Genomic DNA, 18,154 nt, shown 5'->3' on the forward strand with positions numbered 1-18,154 from the left:
CACAAAAGAAGAGGATGAGTCTGACGCACATCTCTCTCTCTCTCTCTCTCTCTCTCTCTCTCTCTCTCTCTCTCTCTCTCTCTCTCTCTCTCTCTCTCTCTCTCTCTCTCTCTCTCTCTCTCTCTCTCTCTCTCTGTGTGTGTCGATTCGACAAACTTTTGTTGCGCTAAACTCACTCCACCATGCGAAACAGACGCTGTTGTCCTCTTGAATTGCGCGGGAGCCTCATGGTTGAGCTTCCCTCCTCACAATAAAACGCGCTCTAGTTTTTCTTCTTACTGTTAACAGTTAACCAGTACAGATAACGGGTTTCTTTCCCTGCTTATAGTGTCTGGATAAAATGTAATTACGCTCACTCGGGCTGGCACGACGCCACAATGAGATCGGTTCGGTTTGCTGCTGTTTTTACATCGGATTTATATTTGATATGGATTTTATTCACTACATCGATAACAACAATCAAAGGTAAGAAATGATCAGTTATTATCAGTTATCAGTTACTGTTTTCTGTAGTAACAATATATTTTCATGATAAGTACCATAAAAACATTTTAAAAAATAAATGATAATGTAAAATAATAATAATTAACCTACTTTAATGTGTATTTGATATTATGCATTCATTATATTAGTCTATTTTTCATATTATTGGATCATTCATGACTATTCTTGATCCCTTTAAGCAAACTATATTATGATATATGACCTAATCAATTCCAGTCATATTCATGTGACATGCAGTGATGTTACTAGCAGTAATGAGTTCATTGTACATTTTAAGTCACTTTATATTTCATTACTGGTGAGTATAATCAAGTTAAAACTTAAGTTAAATAAATGGGAAAATGATTATATAATGATGAATGATTTTTACAGTGCAGTTAAGTGTTTCTTAATTACTAAAGTCAGTAAACTGTCAGTTACAATAAAACAGTGAAGTGTGTTGGACACTGATTTGAGAGGTTTGATGAGGTCATGTTTTAGAAACCTTGGTTTTAATAACCAGATATGTTTGATGGTGTTTAAATATATCTACAATGAGGATTTAAGTAGTCTACACTACTGTTATTGATTCTTGGGCTCAGTGTAGTGAAAGATCCCTAAATATGAGAGCGCCATCCGTTGTCTTTTTCCTGTGATTCGCTTCTTTCACAGATGGCATTGTATCTCGAACACTCAGTTCTTGTACTGGACAGACAGTTACTTCGAGACATGTTACATAGGTCAAAGAAAATTCACCCTCATTAAATTCATTATCTATGGGGTATCATTCCTTAAAATTCACTTTTGCCTTTAAGTTCATAAAGAAAGATGAATCCAATATAAGATAACAGATCTTTTTATGGTATCTCTCTCATTCAGCTCTTTTTTTTTCCCTTCTCCCTTATCATGATGCACCTCAGTAATGTATCAAAGTCATTTGCATTACAAATTTGAACTGATTTTTATTTGCTCATATGAATATTCCAGCCTAATGTTCTTTTCTCTGAAGCATGTGCCACCACATACGGAGGAGTAAGTGTATTTTATTATCTAAAACTTGAAGGAAATCGGTTTATTTTTTATATAATCTGTACAGATGGTCCCTTTTCTCAAGGCATTTGGAAATATTTGTTCATAGATTAGCACTGTCTGTTACTAAACAAAGGCTCATATCACTTCTTAGGACAACTCATAATTGTTACAGTGCTTATTCATGTTTTTTACTAAAGCCTTAAAAGCCTCAGCTCACTGTAAAAAATGACTGTGATTTTAACAGTAAAAAACTGTGAAAATGCTACAGTACAAACCTGTTTACTGGTTAATGGTAATTTCATGTAAACTTTACAGGGAAAAAACGTAAACTTACGTTCCCAGAATTCTCTGCGTTGCATTTCAAATTTTGTTTGAATTTGATGTTTTTTCTTTGAAATAACTATGTTTCTTCTTATTTTTTCTCATCTGTTAGGTTTATTAGATTGGTATGTTACCAAAACAATTGTTAAATTAATGCTTATTGCATATTTCAGTTTAATGAGTCTCACCATGATGGTGTTTAGTGCTTGTGTGAATGACATCGTGCACCTTCTATGTATCTTATTGTTTAAAAGCTGCTTGTGATGGGCTTTGTTTCACCACGTGACTCTCTCATCACCACCTGCTTTTGGTGGTTACCAGTGTAATACAAAGGTACAGATTTCAGTGCTTCAATAAGTTCGTATATTAATATTATATCAGTTAAATTATGGTATTAAACTGTAAATATAAAGTAAAACCATTAAACCTACAACAGTGTAACTGTATTTATTACGGTATAAAACCGTTAAACAAAAAACGGTTTTACCGTATTTTTTACAGTATAATTCTGGCAACCACAGCTGCCGTTTTTTTACCATATATTTTACGGAATATTTTTAACAGTGAGTATCGTAATGTTATTATAGTTCAGTACCGATTTGTGAAGGTGGATGTATAAGGTCTTTGGAGGAAAATGCAAAGAGACAAGCTTTGCTCTATACTCTTTTTACTCTTTTATAGCTGCATTTTTACCCCCAACTGGGTATTTAAATCTGAAAAGACACCTTGATTGTTTATTACCTTAAGTTATGAGAGAGTAGATGATTCGGGAGGAAGTTGTGGTCTAATGGTTAGAGATTAGTGTGTGTTTACGGTGTGTGTGTGTTCACTGCTGTGTGTGCACTATGGATGGGTTAAATGCAGAGCCGAGTATAGGTCACCATACTTGGCGGTATGTCATGTCACTTTCATTCATTAGGAAGTATGTGATTTCTTAAGCGTGCTCTTGTATATCGTCCCAGGAGCAGGTCTGGAGCACAGGTCTTCAGAAGACTGTCCACTGGGTCACTTTCCATGTGGCAATATGAGCATCTGTCTGCCACAGGTACTGCACTGCAATGGCCAAAACGACTGTCCCAACGGAGCTGATGAGGACAACTGTGGTCAGAACTGTTTATTAATACAGACATCTTAAATGTAGCTCATCTATATTTATTGCATCACTTCTGATTGACATGTAACATAATGCTGAATATGTATAGAGGCTACTTGTCACGCAGAGATGTCACAAGGTCTATATAAAAATTATCATTCAAATGTTCTCTCCGACAGTTTCAAACTCTTAAATTACTAGTTAAAATTATTACATTTCTCCTAAATGTCTTAAAAATGATTTTTTTTGTGAATTTTATCTTCCAAATTAAAAAATTTAATTAAATAAATAAAATAGATAGACAGACAGACAGACAGACAGACAGACAGACAGATAGATAGATAGATAGATAGATAGATAGATAGATCATTTTCAGATGTCAGGACAAATGTGTCACACAATTTTAAAAGTATAACATTTATATAAAGACAAAACAATGGTTTGATAATTTGTGTGTGTGTGTTTTGTGTGAATGTGTGTGTGTGTGTGCTTGTTGTCTCATGTCCATCTCTCTGAAGGAGATAACAGTGGCTGGGCAGATCTCTTCGACCGGACTTTTAAAAGGGTTCATCCACAAGATCTTGCTACAGACTGCCGTAAAATTACACTTTATTCTGTCATTATCTCTTGTTTGCTGTCTCAGAAACACAGTTTAGACAGTCCAGGTCTAGACACTACAGACTGTATATCAAATGTATAGTTCAATATTTAATGTCACTTGCAATACAAGTTCATATTTAAGTTACAAGAACAACTCATGTATTAAATGAAATGTAACAGTTATTTTGAATTTATTTTAACACTCTTGCCACAAAGTATAGTTCACTTTTAACTATATTTTGGTTGTCACTCTGCACAAACCTCCAACACATAGTTTTGGCAGTTTGCATTGCCAGAGCTATAGAATCTGAATGTGTGTGTGTCTTTACGGTCCTGTCTTGCAGAAGTGGAGCAGTACCCTGATCGCTGCCGGTGCATTAACACTGAGATCCACTGTGTGCATGTCAGCTTGAGATCCATTCCTCAGGTGTCATCGAATGTTACCTCCCTGTACGCAGCCTTTCTAATGCAAATTTGTGTTGTCAACATGCAGTTTACAAATGATAAATGTCTAATTGTTCAGATTCTGGGCCGAAGGATTAATTCAAATCAAAAGTGACCACGTAAAAAAAAAAAAGAAAAAAAAAATATTCTGGGGCAGGCTCAGCACTTCTTTTTTGGTGCAGTCTAAATTATAATATAACAGGATTATTATTATTTTCATTTTTTTTTTTTTTTCATTTCACTTTGGAGTGTTTCATTGCCTGTTTGTGTTGCTTTTGGGCAGGTCATTGAAGAGCAACAAGATTCGTGTCTTACCCGATGAGGCTTTCATCAAATACATAAAACTACAGAGGCTGTAAGTATGAATAAGCATTTCTTGAGCCTTTCTTTTAAACCAGGCAAGCTCCTCTTTATACTTTCTGTCACATATATTATAATTGATTTCATAAAACCTGCCCAAGATAGATTGTGTAACTTTATTATGCATTGACCTAAAGATATGTTTTATTTAAGCAACAAATCAACTCTGGGGCTTGTATACTGGAGCTGTAAACCTGTACAGCCAATGGCACCTTTATGTGACACCAAAACAATTGGTTCCTGCATGGAGCTGATTAACATTTATGATCTGCTTTCTGCTGAATCCACTGAAGCGTTTATGATCAGGCAATGGTCACCTTCATTTAAATTGAGCTCGAGCAGCTTGTTAATCTCAGTATTGGGAGGTTTCTTTATAGCTTTGCCATTAAACCTTGGATTCTATGTGATGCTGTCTGGTGATTAACGAGCCAGTTAAAGAGCTAGCAGATCTGCTTTCTAGTACAAACCGATATGGACAAGGCAACAAACACTTACAGTGTGTCATTTATTTTAGCAAAAAAGTGAGAGAAAATGGAGAGTAATGCTAATTGACATAACAGTGTATGTACCTTTTTTCTAAATTATTTTCTTGAACGAATAAACAAGTCATTTTAAAAATATCTGTCCAATCATTCCTTTTGAATGTTTGAATGGAGTGTTCTGTACACTTCCATACAAAAGTTTGTGGTCTGTAAGATTATTAAATGTTTCTAAAGGAAGCAGCTCTCAAGGCTGAAATTATTTGATGAAAATTGAATTATTCATGATTTTTTTTACATCATAATCATGATATTCAGATAAGCTGATTCATACTGATTATCAGTGTTGAAAAAAGTTGTATGAAACTGTAATGTAATGCATTTTTCAGGATTATTAATAAGGAAAGTGTTCAAAAGAACAGCATTTATTTTAAATAAAATGTTTTGTAACAACATTTTGATCACTTGAATGCAGCATTGCTGAATAAAAGTTTTTATTTATTTAAATTTTTTAATCTTACTGACCTCAGTTTTGTAAATGGTAGTATAATTTAAAATCGTTTTGTTTCACTTTTTTGGTTGTTTGTTTATTCAAGTATCAGAAAGGAAGTGGATATGCAATATCAGGTCCAATGAGTCATTAACATTTCCATAAATATACCAAACAAAAAGTCACCACTCAAAAAACCAACAAACAAACAAAACACTGCTATAATAGAAGTGATTCGTATTCCTGATGAATAAATATGCAAATTATTTTTAAAGCCAACAAAGTTATGCAAGCTATGATTTGGATCTTCTGTCCCAGCTGAGAACTGGGAACACCACTGTGTGATATTAAGATTCATTTTCAAGTAGTTTCAAGCTGTTGTCTGATTGTTAAACTGAGACATGCTGGGAAGCTGAAAGGGAGTTTCAATGCATTCAAAACTTGAGATGGCTTGGCACTAAATCAGACATGAGAAGTCACTCATTGTAGGATTTTTTCTATGTGTTATTTGAAAGAATTTGCCATTGTATTTCTAAGTCAAAGAGAACGTTTATCGCATTTATTTCATGGTGTGTCTCGGCAAAGCCACTGCGAGTAGAATTTTACCATTAAAGAAGCTTATACTGTAGCCCCACTTCAATGTTTAGGTTCATTTTCAAATAGCTTAATTAATCCTCCATATGTAAATCGATTTTATGAATAATTATCAATGACTCACTCATAATGTTTTCCTAATTTAAAGTTGTTATTAAATATTTAATGTTGTAACCCAGAAATAATTTTATTTTCTGTATGGAGCCACGGCAGAAACACTCTCAGAGTGAAAAAACAAAGTACTGCTGCAGTTACAAGGATGCCCACACACCACATCCTGAGGCATTCATTTTAGCTGATTAAGCACCTCTTGTATTCAAATATTTATTCATTCTTAGATGAATGTTTGGTTGAGTACATTTAGTTTTGGATACAGTACTTCAGACACTCAAAGGATGGCATGATAGAATTGTAGACAAAACAGTTCATGTGAGGTTCATGTGGTCTGTTTTGCTGTTTTTCAACCTGATGCCAGAGGATATTGTAAGTGGTTACAGAGCTTAAAAGGTTCTGAAAACATGTTGTTTGGTGGTTTCTTGATGGTTGCAAGGGTGTTCTGTGTGGTTGTTTTGTGATTAGTTACTGGCCCGAGTCAAAAGGTCTAATATAGTGATAATGTTGATATTTTAGTCTGTAGATATGGCTCGGTTCCTGATATTTTGTCAGCTTTGTAAACCTGTTAAACACATCCATCTGTTGACCAAACTAATGATTGTTTTCTTTTCTTCCTTAGGTTTCTCCAGGATAACTGCATTAGTACTGTTTCCATTCATGCTTTTAGTGGTCTATATAAGCTGCAAAAACTGTAAGTGCATATTTTATATAATACAATTTTTAAATTAAACATGAATACATTAACCTTTTTTTTTAGCATCGTTAGAACATCACATAAATATATTCTGAAAAAAAAATCTTAATTCACACTGATAGTGTGATGCCTTGGCTTTAAAGGGATAGTTCACTTTAAAATTTAATTTTGGTATGTTTTAGCTTACCTCAAGGGCATCCAAGATGTAGGTGTCTTGGTTTCCGCAGTAGTTTCCATTTTTATATTTTTAGGTCAAACCGTTCTTGTCTGTGACTCATATAATGGAGGTCTATGGTCACCACCTCAAAGAGCATGCACAGAGAACTCCAAATTAAACAATTCCCCATCGTAAGTACACATTGATGACCTAAGACACGAAACAAGTGGTTTGTGTAAGAAAACAAACAGTATTTATATAGTTTTTACCTCTTGTACACAACCACGTCCAAGTGATCCAAGTGTGTGATGTTTGCGCACGTTCTGGCTTAGTCTGCGCAAGCGCAGAAGTGATCTCTCACACGTATACGTCACTCATTGTTTACACAGATTTCAGAAGTGTTACCTTTTACTATGAAGATCTGAACATATTTAGACGTACAATAAATCACAATGGAAGACGATTTCGATATATCAACAGACAACGTTGAATTTTTTTCACAACCATATTTATTTGAACCAGAATACACAGATCAAGAACTCAGAGTGATGGAGGAAGCATCCGCTGCAGCAGCACGTCTTCAAGCCTCAGAGAGACAAAGATCTCTTCAAAATTGGTGGTGTTTTATTAGCAAGTGTTGTGAGATGCCAACAGAAGTGGAGAGCATATGTTGTCACGAATGGAAAATAGCAATGCCCCAATTAGCTACAAGATGACGACAAGGACATTGACAGTATCAAATCACACACTTCCCTGACTGAAGATCCACTGTTGAGCTGCAGCGTTTTGCACGTTGTGTTTAGTTTGCCACGTATAAACTGGAGGCGACTTCCAAGGCCAGAGGGACTCAATGGCACGCTGTCAATAGAGAGAGTAAGGTGTTGTATTTTTATTATTATTGCAATCAATTATAGGGTGCATTATAAACCAATTAATTAATTACAATGACTGAATTATATTTTATACAGTGCAGATTGGTGGCGTATCATGTGGTAAACAGTAAACAATGAGTGATGTGCTTGTGCGAGAGATCACTTCCGGCGCTTTCCGCACTTGCGCAGACTAAGCCAGAGTGCGCACACACATCACATCAGGAAGCATGCGCGTCTTCAGATCAGTTGGACGTGGTTGTGTACAAGAGGTTAAAACTATGTAAATACTGTTTGTTTTCTTACACAAACCACTTGTTTCGTGTCTTAGGCCATCAATGTGTACTTACGATGGGGAATTGTTTAATTTGAACTTCTCTGTGCATGCTCTTTGAGGTGGTGACCGTAGACCTGCATTATATGAGTGACAGACAAGAACGGTTTGACCTAAAAATATAGAAATTGAAACTACTGCGGAAAGAAAGACACCTACATCTTGGATGCCCTTGAGGTAAGCTAAAACATACTAAAATTTAATTTCAAAGTGAACTATCCCTTTAAATGTCAAACACTGGATTTGAAATGAGTTCAGACAGTACAGTATATGGGAAGATATCTAATACAGTATATGGGAAGATATAGGGAAATATACATTTGCTTGATCTTGTGTTGTAGATCTTTGAGCCAGAATTGCATCTCCTTGCTGTCTCCTGGAGTGTTCAGTGATCTTCATAAACTCAAGTGGTTGTGAGTACATCCATCAGTACATCAACAAGCTGTAAATGCTGTTCTTATGTGAAAAATTACCATCATCCAAAGTCAAGATTATTACATCATTCATATAGTCTATATTACATCTATAATATGTTGAAACAGCAGTAGATGTAAAATCTGTATTAAAATATTATATTTAAAAGTAACAGTAAAAACAGAAATATTGTGAAATAATATTTCAATTTAAAATAACTGTTTTCTATTTTTATATATTTTAAAATGTAATTTATTCCTGTGATGACAAAGCTGAGCTTTTAGTCTTTGTTGCCTCATGATCCTTCAGAAATATTTTCAGTATGTTGATTTTGGGCTCAAATCAGCATATTATTAATGTTGAAAATAATTGCATAATGTTTTACCGTGATCAATTTTTCCCAGAAAGTGAAAAAAAAAAAAATAATAAGATTTTGAAATAATTTTTAACATAATAAATATCTTTACTGTAACTTTTGATCATGTTTTACATCCTTGCTGAATAAAATAAAAGTTTTTTTTTTTTTTTTTTTTTTTTTACTTTTAAACAGTGTAGCTGTACTGAATCCATGGGTTGTCAATGTGAATTAAGGAACGACAGCAAAACTAGTCTTTTATTTTGGCTGGTGTTTTAGGGACATTTTGCATGTTTTTAAATGTTATTTCATCCTATTCAGGATTTTGGATGACAATCCCATAACAACCATTACAGCCAACACATTTACTGGCCTGAGTTCCCTCTTCTTCCTGTGAGTCTTCACCAATCTTCAATTAGGAAGTTTTGGACTTGTTCCAATGTTCATGACTCAGTCACAAAAAATATTGCTTGGAGAAATAAAATATTAGCTTTTTAACTGATTTAAGTCAGTGCACTGCAGTTGTAAATGTCTGTATGAGGTGTCTGCTGACAGGTTATGATGTTCCAGCTCACCTCATCTAATCGTCTGTGCAGGTCAATGGTGAACACCTGTCTAGAGCAGCTTCCACCCGCCAGACTCTGCACTCATATGCCCTTTCTCAGCTGGCTGTAAGTATTTGCTTCTTTTCTACTTAATATAAATGTCACAACTTGGTTAATTTTGAAATCAGTCAGGTTAGGAAGATGCTGGCAGTAGGCAACAGCGAAGCTCAGGTTCTGGAACAGATCTACAATATGTGCACTCAGAAACTGCCTGCTATTCTGTACTAATCAAAAATTAATATCTCATAAGACATTAGAGTTACCCACTGTCTTTAAGCCTGATTAAACAACTGAGTTCCCTGTGGGGCACTTGTACCCTTATTGTAATCTTATGTCAAAAGTACTGTTTTTGCACAAAGTGCATGGGTCTGATATTCACACAAAATAAGTCCAGACTTTGATTATAGTGACATATTTAAAATATCTCTTGAACTTGTTGCTGTAATTTTTTTTTTCACCCATGCAGCAAGTGTTGAGAGTGAAACTGAAGCAAATGGAGAAACATTTAGGAGTTACTAAAGGATTTTGTCCCAGTAATGCACTATATTACATAGTTCAGAGGGTTGTGTGATTTGTAACCTCTTAAGATTTCCAATATAATCTTATTTAACAGCCTTTGCTTAGGTATACTTAGGTAGAAGTCAAGTTTAATATGTATTAAATATGTTTTTTTCTTTTAGTGATTAGTTTTTTTTTTTTCCTTTTTTTTCCTTGGCTCTTTTCAGATTGCAGAAAAGAGTTTGAATGCTACTAGGGGCTCATCTTTCTTTATAGCATCTCTGTAGTACAAGAACAGTATGTTCTCAGTTGCTAATGCACTGTTATTTTCTCTTTGGCCATGGCATCCGTCGCTGACAGCCAAGAGCAACAGAATATGAGTTGCATTTCACTGATAAGCCGAAGCGTTTCTATTAGTGAGACTAAATTGTCTTAGACCTTCAGCTGTCATGTTAACTTATAATTTCATGTATATATTAAAACAGGCCCGTTTGCCTGTATTATATTTACTGAAATGTTGTATGTCCAGCAGTTTTGTTTGCATTGTGAATGTTTATTCATCAATACACTTTAACATGCTCTTTTAAAGGGATTTCGAGGGAAACTGTATTAAAACTTTGGGCTCGTCAACTTTACTCGGTTGTGAACATCTGACTGTGCTGTGAGTATTAGCATTATGAGTATGATTTTTTTTTATTTACTTTTTTTGAGCTGGACTAATTATACCATCTGTATGATAGGCTTTAAAATTAGAAATGTATATATCATTAATACATTGTTTAAATTATTCTTATTTTGCATTCTTTTTGAATGTAACACACATTTTTTCTGTTTAGACTTTTGGTTTACAATTTGTTTTAACTTATATTTTCTCTGATCCTAATAACATTAAAATTAAAAACTTAAACAGCATGTTATTGTAGGCAGTGTTATTTTAATATCATTAAAATAAAACTTGTTCTTCAATATTTTTATATTTTCCATTTTCATGTTAAATTATAGTTGATGTTTTAGTAATTTTTTGTGTAATGTTTTCTTTTTTTAAGCCTATATATATATATATATATATATTATTTTTTATATATTATTTTTATTTTTTATTTCAGTTTTTGCTATAGTACTTAAATAAATAAATAAATATATATATATATATATATATATATATATATATATATATATATATATATATATATATATATATATATATATATATATATATATTAGTTTGGGAATCCTTGTATTACATGTAAATAAAAAAATTATGTGAATTTGTGCATTTTTTTATGTGTTTGTAAGACAAAGGCTTTCCAAGGACAAAGTAATACGTGATCAATTAGCCTTCTGAGTGATAATTCAAATAAAAATTAACGTTCACAAGTAGTTGATGTAATGTTGAAACTCTAAAAAAAACATTTCTTAAAACTGAAATGTTTTTGTAAATCCAGTGGTCAAATGCTTTGTCTCAACTGAAAAAACCAGAAGCTCTCTCAAACATGCTCATGTTTAGGCATTTTCAGCAGAGTGCCTGGTATTTTCACCTGGTTAAAATGCTTTGGTGGACATATGGGTGAATTTTTGCATGTACGTAAGAAAAAATTAAAACAAATTCTCTCTCTTTACCTTGAAAGTCAGTTTTTGTACTTACTTAAACTCCAGCTGATAATGGACAGTTATAAAAATGGAAACAGTTACAGGGAGCGGATGGACAAATTCCAAATCAGGACCCTCTCGATGTGGTTTATGATCCTCAGACTTCTCACCCTTGCTGTCTTCTAGGTCACTGAGAGCCAACCTCATCAAGAGTCTGCCAGAGAACACCTTGTCTCTGCGTACGATGGAAGACCTGTAAGTGAAAATGAAGGACTGCTGTGCATGGAATGTGCCTGGAAAAAAGGTGTTTGTAAGTTATTAGTGAGTTTAATTTGACATGTCCTTTTTTTGCTTTTTCAGGGATCTGTCCAGTAACTTGATAAAGGAACTTCCAGTCAGTATATTCAAAGATTTACCCTCACTGCAGATTCTGTGAGTAATAGTATAATATTATAGTATAATAGAATTTGTATTTCATTTAAAAAAAAAAAAGGATATGTATATATAATTGTACTGCTGTCTGTAAGTAGACTTCATTATTAAGTGTAACCGTTGTGTTGAATTTCACCATAAAATAGTCTGTTTTTTCATTTGTAGGAATCTGTCCCAAAACCCACTGGACCACATCCACCCAGACCAATTTAAGCAACTAATTCAGCTCCAGTCTCTGTAAGTAACAGCATTACCTGAAGTTTTAATGAAATTTTCAACAATAAATATTCTGTAGTGACCACACAACAAAGGTAATTTTTCAAATGAAATGTGGCTCACATGGAGTTGAGTTAGTTTTTGTGGGCTTGTTTCAGGCTGGAGCACAGATTTACACACACACACACACACACACACACACAAGCAAACAAACAGCAGACCAGGCTGTGTGCCAGAATCTGAAATTCTAGTTTTCATTGAGGCTCAGAGCTTGTAGATGCTGAGCGGATGGGGGTCAGCGGAATAACCGAAGTCTCTTGGTAAAGGATTTAATAATAAAGCTTGAATACTCTGTTTCTGCAGGGGCCTGGAGGGAGTGGAGATCCCAAATATCCAGACAAGCATGTTCCGCCCCATGTATAACCTCTCCTACATGTGAATATCTCATTCTGCTTTCATTTAGTTTGAAATATAATTAGTCCTCTATTGTGTAGTGATATGTTCATGTGCTATTATGTACTTTTTTCCCCAGATATTTCAAGAAGTTCCAGTACTGCTCTTATGCCCCACATGTCCGGAAGTGTAAACCGAACTCAGACGGACTCTCGTCTTTTGAAGATCTGCTTGCTAATGTGGTTCTTCGTGTGTCCGTGTGGGTCATGGCTTTTATCACCTGCTTTGGAAACCTCTTTGTCATCGGGATGCGGACAGTCCTGCGGGCTGAGAACAACCTGCATGCTCTCTGCATCAAGGTTTTGTGCTGTGAGTACCAGAGGTACCCATTTTACCTACGCCTACATTATATTAAATGCTAAATATTTTTTATGAGTTAAAAGCACACATACATCTGTTTTTAGGGTTTATTTCTACTATAACTGGGTGACTGTTATGAAACCAATGTGACGCAAGCAGAAGCAGCTGGCGGTCCTTGAAACAAGCCGTTTTCTAGGGCACCAATTGCTCAAATTATAAGTGTTCTAGCACTCATAATGTTCTCTCAATTATGTCGAAGATATAGCATAACATATAGAAAGCTATATTTCAATTATCCATAAACTTTAAAGAGGATACCAATTTTCCACAAGGTATGGTTGCTTATATACTTTGGCTAAAATTTCTCAATGGTCGTGTAAAACACTTTTTAACTCGTCAAAAACAGCTCTGTTCACAGTGACCCGTTTCGATGCATGTCTCTTAAAATGATAATGAGCTACCACACGGTCCACCCTTCTCTCACTTGCTGAGGGTGGAATATGCTAATAAGGTACAGTCCGTCAGTGGTCGTGGGCGGGGCCTGAGCGTTATGACGTCATACTGCTCAGAAAATCAAACCGGCTTCATAATTGAGGCTGTTTTTTGGGAATTCAAAAAATAGATTTTTATCACTGTAGGCTGATTGTGTCCACACACTGCTAAGACACATTTATATGCAAACACCTTGTTAAAAGATGATGAAAGAATGAGGTGGGTTCCGTCGAAGAACTCTCCCTCCCCTTATGCTTTCAGCAACCAAAGACGTGCAACAGCAGTTGACAATATTGACAATATATTGAAAGGCTGTCGTGGTTGGACGGGAAATCTATAACTTAGTAACAATTCTATTGGCACAGGATTCGTTCTCTATTACAAGCAGCTTCAGTAATCAATTCTAACTCTTGCTGGAGTTCTTGAGCTGGTTCCATTGATACCTGTTTGTCATGGAAAACACTTCCATTTTAGCCTGCCATGTCAGTAACACATGTGATGCGGTCACAAACCTGTGCTATGCCTTGTTAAATTGATATCGGGCCTGCTGGTGTCGTGATTTGTCTTTTAAAAATAACAGTTTGTATATGCAAGAAAAGCGCTAACGTTCTGGCGCAAGACCAAATTATAAATCATGGGCTTTTAGGAAGCTACTTATTCATGAATGAGTTCTACTCCTGGCATCCAGTGAGTAATAGCTATTTACCACAATGTTTCATTTGTCCCTAGGTGCAGATTGCCTGATGGGGGTCTATCTTTTTTTTGTGGGGGTCTTTGATATGAAGTTCCGTGGCGAGTACAACAAGAATGCTAAGCTGTGGATGGACAGCTTGGAGTGTCGCGTCATCGGCTTCCTGGCTATGCTCTCCTCTGAGGTTTCCGTCATGATGCTCACTTATTTGACCATGGAGAAGTTCCTGGTCATCGTTTTTCCTTTCAGCCACCTGCGACCGAGCAAATGCCAAACGTTCACCATTTTAACTTCTATATGGCTGCTGGGTATCTCTATAGCTGCAGTGCCTCTGCTTAATGAGGAGATGTTTGGGAATTATTACGGACACAATGGAGTGTGTTTCCCTCTTCACTCTGAAGGTCTGGAAAAGCCCATCGCAAAGGGATATTCCACTGGAATTTTTCTTGGTGAGTTCTGCCACCGGTGGAAAACATTTGATGTATAGAAGATATTATTGATCTTTTGAAATACAGAGTCACTTCAGTCCAAATCAGTCCATATCTATTGATTAAAAAAAAAAAGAATTTGCTAATGTATAATTTCTCATTATGTATGCATAGAAATGAGCTAATCATAACAAATGTCATTTACTGTACATATTCTTAATGATATAGTATACAAAAACCAGCTGTTTTTATCTAAGGGTCAGAAACAGAGTGGTTAAACTAAATGATGACTAATATAAAACTAAATATATTCTTGTTTTTGATGCTGTAAGCTAACAAGTGTGGAGAAAACTAAATTATCAAAAACTATTGAATAAGGCCACCTTAAAAATGAGAAATGCTCTCAACCTCAATATTCTGAAGAATATCTGTCTTGTGTTTTTTGCCACATATTGTTAATTGCTACTAATTACACTCGATTATTCATGACACCAACCATACTGAACTGATGAAAGCTATTTTCCAGCACATTAAGCCATATGCTTAGTGGTACACTTAAGAACCCTCTTAGTCACAGACCACTGAGATGGCCTTGACCTATTGTCATTATGTTTATTGCTGTTGTTCAATCAGAGTTGTATGTTTATACTTGTAGGACTTAACCTGGTGGCCTTCCTCATCATTGTCGTGTCCTACTCCAGCATGTTTTACTCCATCTATAAGACTGGCATCAATGCCACTGAGCTGCGTGGACGGCTGCACAGGGATGTGGCAATGGCACACCGCTTTTTCTTCATCGTGTTCTCTGATGCCCTCTGCTGGATTCCCATTTTCCTGGTCAAAATCCTCTCCCTGCTGGAAGTTAAGATACCAGGTTAGTTGGTCCTAAAGACTTCAAATTTAAAAAGCTAATGCACTATATATTTTACTTAAGGAATATCTCTTTCATATTTTATGTCTCTCTCAGGAACAATAACGTCATGGGTAGTGATTTTTGTGCTCCCCATCAACAGTGCCCTGAATCCCATCCTGTACACTCTGACCACCAGTTTCTTCAGAGAGCAGGTGGAACTTTTATGGTGTCATCGGCATAGACGGCCAAGACTCAGACAGGACCGCAAGAGCCTCACCAACTCTGTTATCCACACTGACCCCTCAAGGTCTTCTTTCTACCATCACAGCTACAACCCACAGACATCTATCTTAGACATAGATGACAGGTATAGGTGAAGATGTTCTATATTATGGAAGTTACATTTGTCTGTAGTGGATCTACAGGGTTTTTGGAGCGCTAGAGCACAATGACAATATCTTAAAAGAGCCTCTCCACTGATGAATAATCGTGGATTGTGATCAGATGCTATAATGAAGGCCTACATTAGATATCTAAAGATATTATGGTTGGACCATAATAAAAAACATTAAGGTTAAACATAAAGTGCAAGATATCCTGACACAGTGCTCTCACATTACTATAAAAGGCGTTTAAAATGACTGAATCTGTTATGAACTTGCTAGTTCATTTCAGATCTGTTTTATGATATGTGTCATAAAAAGACACAGTTGTCAATTGACAGAGGTTCGGTTGACTTTTAAACTGCAACAGCCAACAGTGGACATATATTTGTATTTTGCATATGTATATATTGAGTTGTTCCTTTTTTATACTGTAAATGTATATTAAGTAAAAAAAGATAAAAAGAAAAAGACAAGTCCAAACAAATGTTGCATGTTGTTTTCTCTGGAAAAAATAAAATACAATTTTGTTCAAATTCTGGGCTTTTATTCTTGCCTGTATGCATGATCAATAATATTGTATCCTGAATTTGTCATTGTACTTCAAGCCACATTAAACTTTTTTTTTGCGTCCACATGTCCTGCAAGAAGCGGTGTGGGATGCTGAAGCATAGATATGTATCTTCATAAAATGTGTGATTTTTGTCAGAACATATTTTTCTATACTTTTCTTTTCTATATATGTCTGTTTATTTCAGGATTTTTTTTTTTTTTTCTGTGTGTGTGGATTAAGTCAGTACAAGTTGTAACCACAGTCTATGGTTGTAACACGTTAGTTTAGAGGCAACGATGGGCGTGGCTTAACGAATAGGAGGGGCTTACGTCTTCTCTCTATTTGTTTGATTGACAGTCGTAACGAGGCAGAGGCTCTGCTTACCTCGAGGCAAGTACGAGAATTTACCTCAGCCGCAGCAACTTTAGGATGGAGCAGTAGTCGAGGAAACTCTTCTCCTCACAGGTACGTTTGTTGTTTACATCGGAGACTTTCATTAGAAGCGGTGTAATCTGTCACCTCTGTAAATCCACTCTTTGGATAAAATATTCATCGCTCTAACCTTATCCTTCACATTCCATGAGCTTCGTTCCCCCGAAATTGTTCTGTTCTGCATGAAGGCGTATAACAGAAGTTTATTATGGCCGTGGGAAATGATGCGTGATGAGGCTTGCTACATGTTGCGCATCGGTTTATTTTGGGATAAATTGAGTCGCGTCGAACACTGACGTATTTCTCATTTTATACTTTTGAGAAATAATGCAACTATTAACGTTTTATCAGAATAATATACTAGTAATATTCTTTCTGTAATGGACCAAACCGTTATTCTGAGGTTTCTGAAGTAATTTATCTGTTTGTTTGTTTTAATCTGCCTCTTGTTAGGGATAGATTAGAATGAAGAATATAGACGGACTTTTTTAATATATGCACTATTTCCAGTTAAATAAATATACAAAGCAACCATACAGTAGGCTATATCCGTATATGTACATTAGCCTGTAATGGGAATGCCTAACCTTATTAAGTTAATTTAATAAAAAAAAAAAAAGAAGTAACAAGCAAAAATAAGTTAATTTTACTGTGCATGAACCGTAAATGGTTAATTTGTATATTGTATATATAAATAGAAAAGTGCTGATTTGTTTGAAATATGTTTGAAGTGCAATCATAGGCCTATGGGAACCATTACAATAGTCTCCAGTATTTTGTAAAGTTTATGAAGATAAAAGACAGCAGTTTGTGAAATATTACTAATTTAGCGTATGACCTAGGATAATCCAGAAAGCGTGTATGCGAATACATTTCAGGTGTCTTGGTAGCATGTTGCTGGCATCAGTTTTTCACAACAATAATAGTGATTCTTGATAACCTTTATAACAAAATATAAGTGATTTGTTGTAACTCATTCTATTTAGCTGTTATTCCAGAATGTATCAAATCATTCTGACTGAACATTCTCAGACATCTCTTTGAAGAACATCCTACAGAAGCTTGTTTCTCTGGCAACCGTGCTACACTACTATAAATGTGTGAGTAGGTGGACAGGAGCTTTATGATCCCGTATAATTTACATAGTCATATTCCTTTCCTATTTCTTTAACGTTCTTCATGTTCATCCGCCAACACATATTTGCCTTGCGTTTTATCAGAAGGTGCATGTAAATGTCATCTAATTAGCCTGTATCACGTTTGCTTGCAGTTCAGTTATGACTTGGCATGAACGTTGCCATACAGACAATGGCCGAGGCCCAGGGACATTCAAACACCAACGTCTTTAAGTGTCACTTGAGACAGAGGGTCTCTTTTGTGAGTGTCAAATGCTTA

At 35.4% G+C, this 18,154-nt stretch overlaps 1 protein-coding gene across 5 annotated transcripts; it reads left to right on the forward strand.

The window, feature by feature from the left end:
• Positions 1-153: 153 nt before the first annotated feature.
• On the forward strand, positions 154-16,288 carry rxfp2b (relaxin family peptide receptor 2b). 5 transcript variants are annotated; one of them, XM_026226726.1, is made up of 18 exons: positions 154-465; positions 2,799-2,939; positions 3,448-3,525; positions 3,874-3,979; positions 4,257-4,328; positions 6,630-6,701; positions 8,406-8,477; positions 9,155-9,226; positions 9,430-9,504; positions 10,526-10,597; positions 11,713-11,781; positions 11,887-11,958; positions 12,124-12,195; positions 12,538-12,609; positions 12,707-12,936; positions 14,149-14,559; positions 15,194-15,412; positions 15,552-15,690. In XM_026226726.1, exons 1-18 carry the CDS (start codon positions 378-380, stop codon positions 15,557-15,559), a joined length of 2,001 nt encoding a protein of 666 aa, XP_026082511.1. In that variant the 5' UTR covers positions 154-377; the 3' UTR covers positions 15,560-15,690. The 5 variants fall into 5 exon arrangements, with proteins under 5 accessions (XP_026082511.1, XP_026082507.1, XP_026082509.1 ...); XM_026226722.1 differs by having other exon boundaries at positions 155-465; positions 15,506-16,288; XM_026226724.1 differs by having other exon boundaries at positions 155-465; positions 2,799-2,881; positions 15,506-16,288.
• Positions 16,289-18,154: the final 1,866 nt, after the last annotated feature.

Source organism: Carassius auratus, chromosome 40, assembly GCF_003368295.1.
Source record: "Carassius auratus strain Wakin chromosome 40, ASM336829v1, whole genome shotgun sequence".
NCBI classification, from domain to species: Eukaryota; Metazoa; Chordata; class Actinopteri; order Cypriniformes; family Cyprinidae; genus Carassius; species Carassius auratus.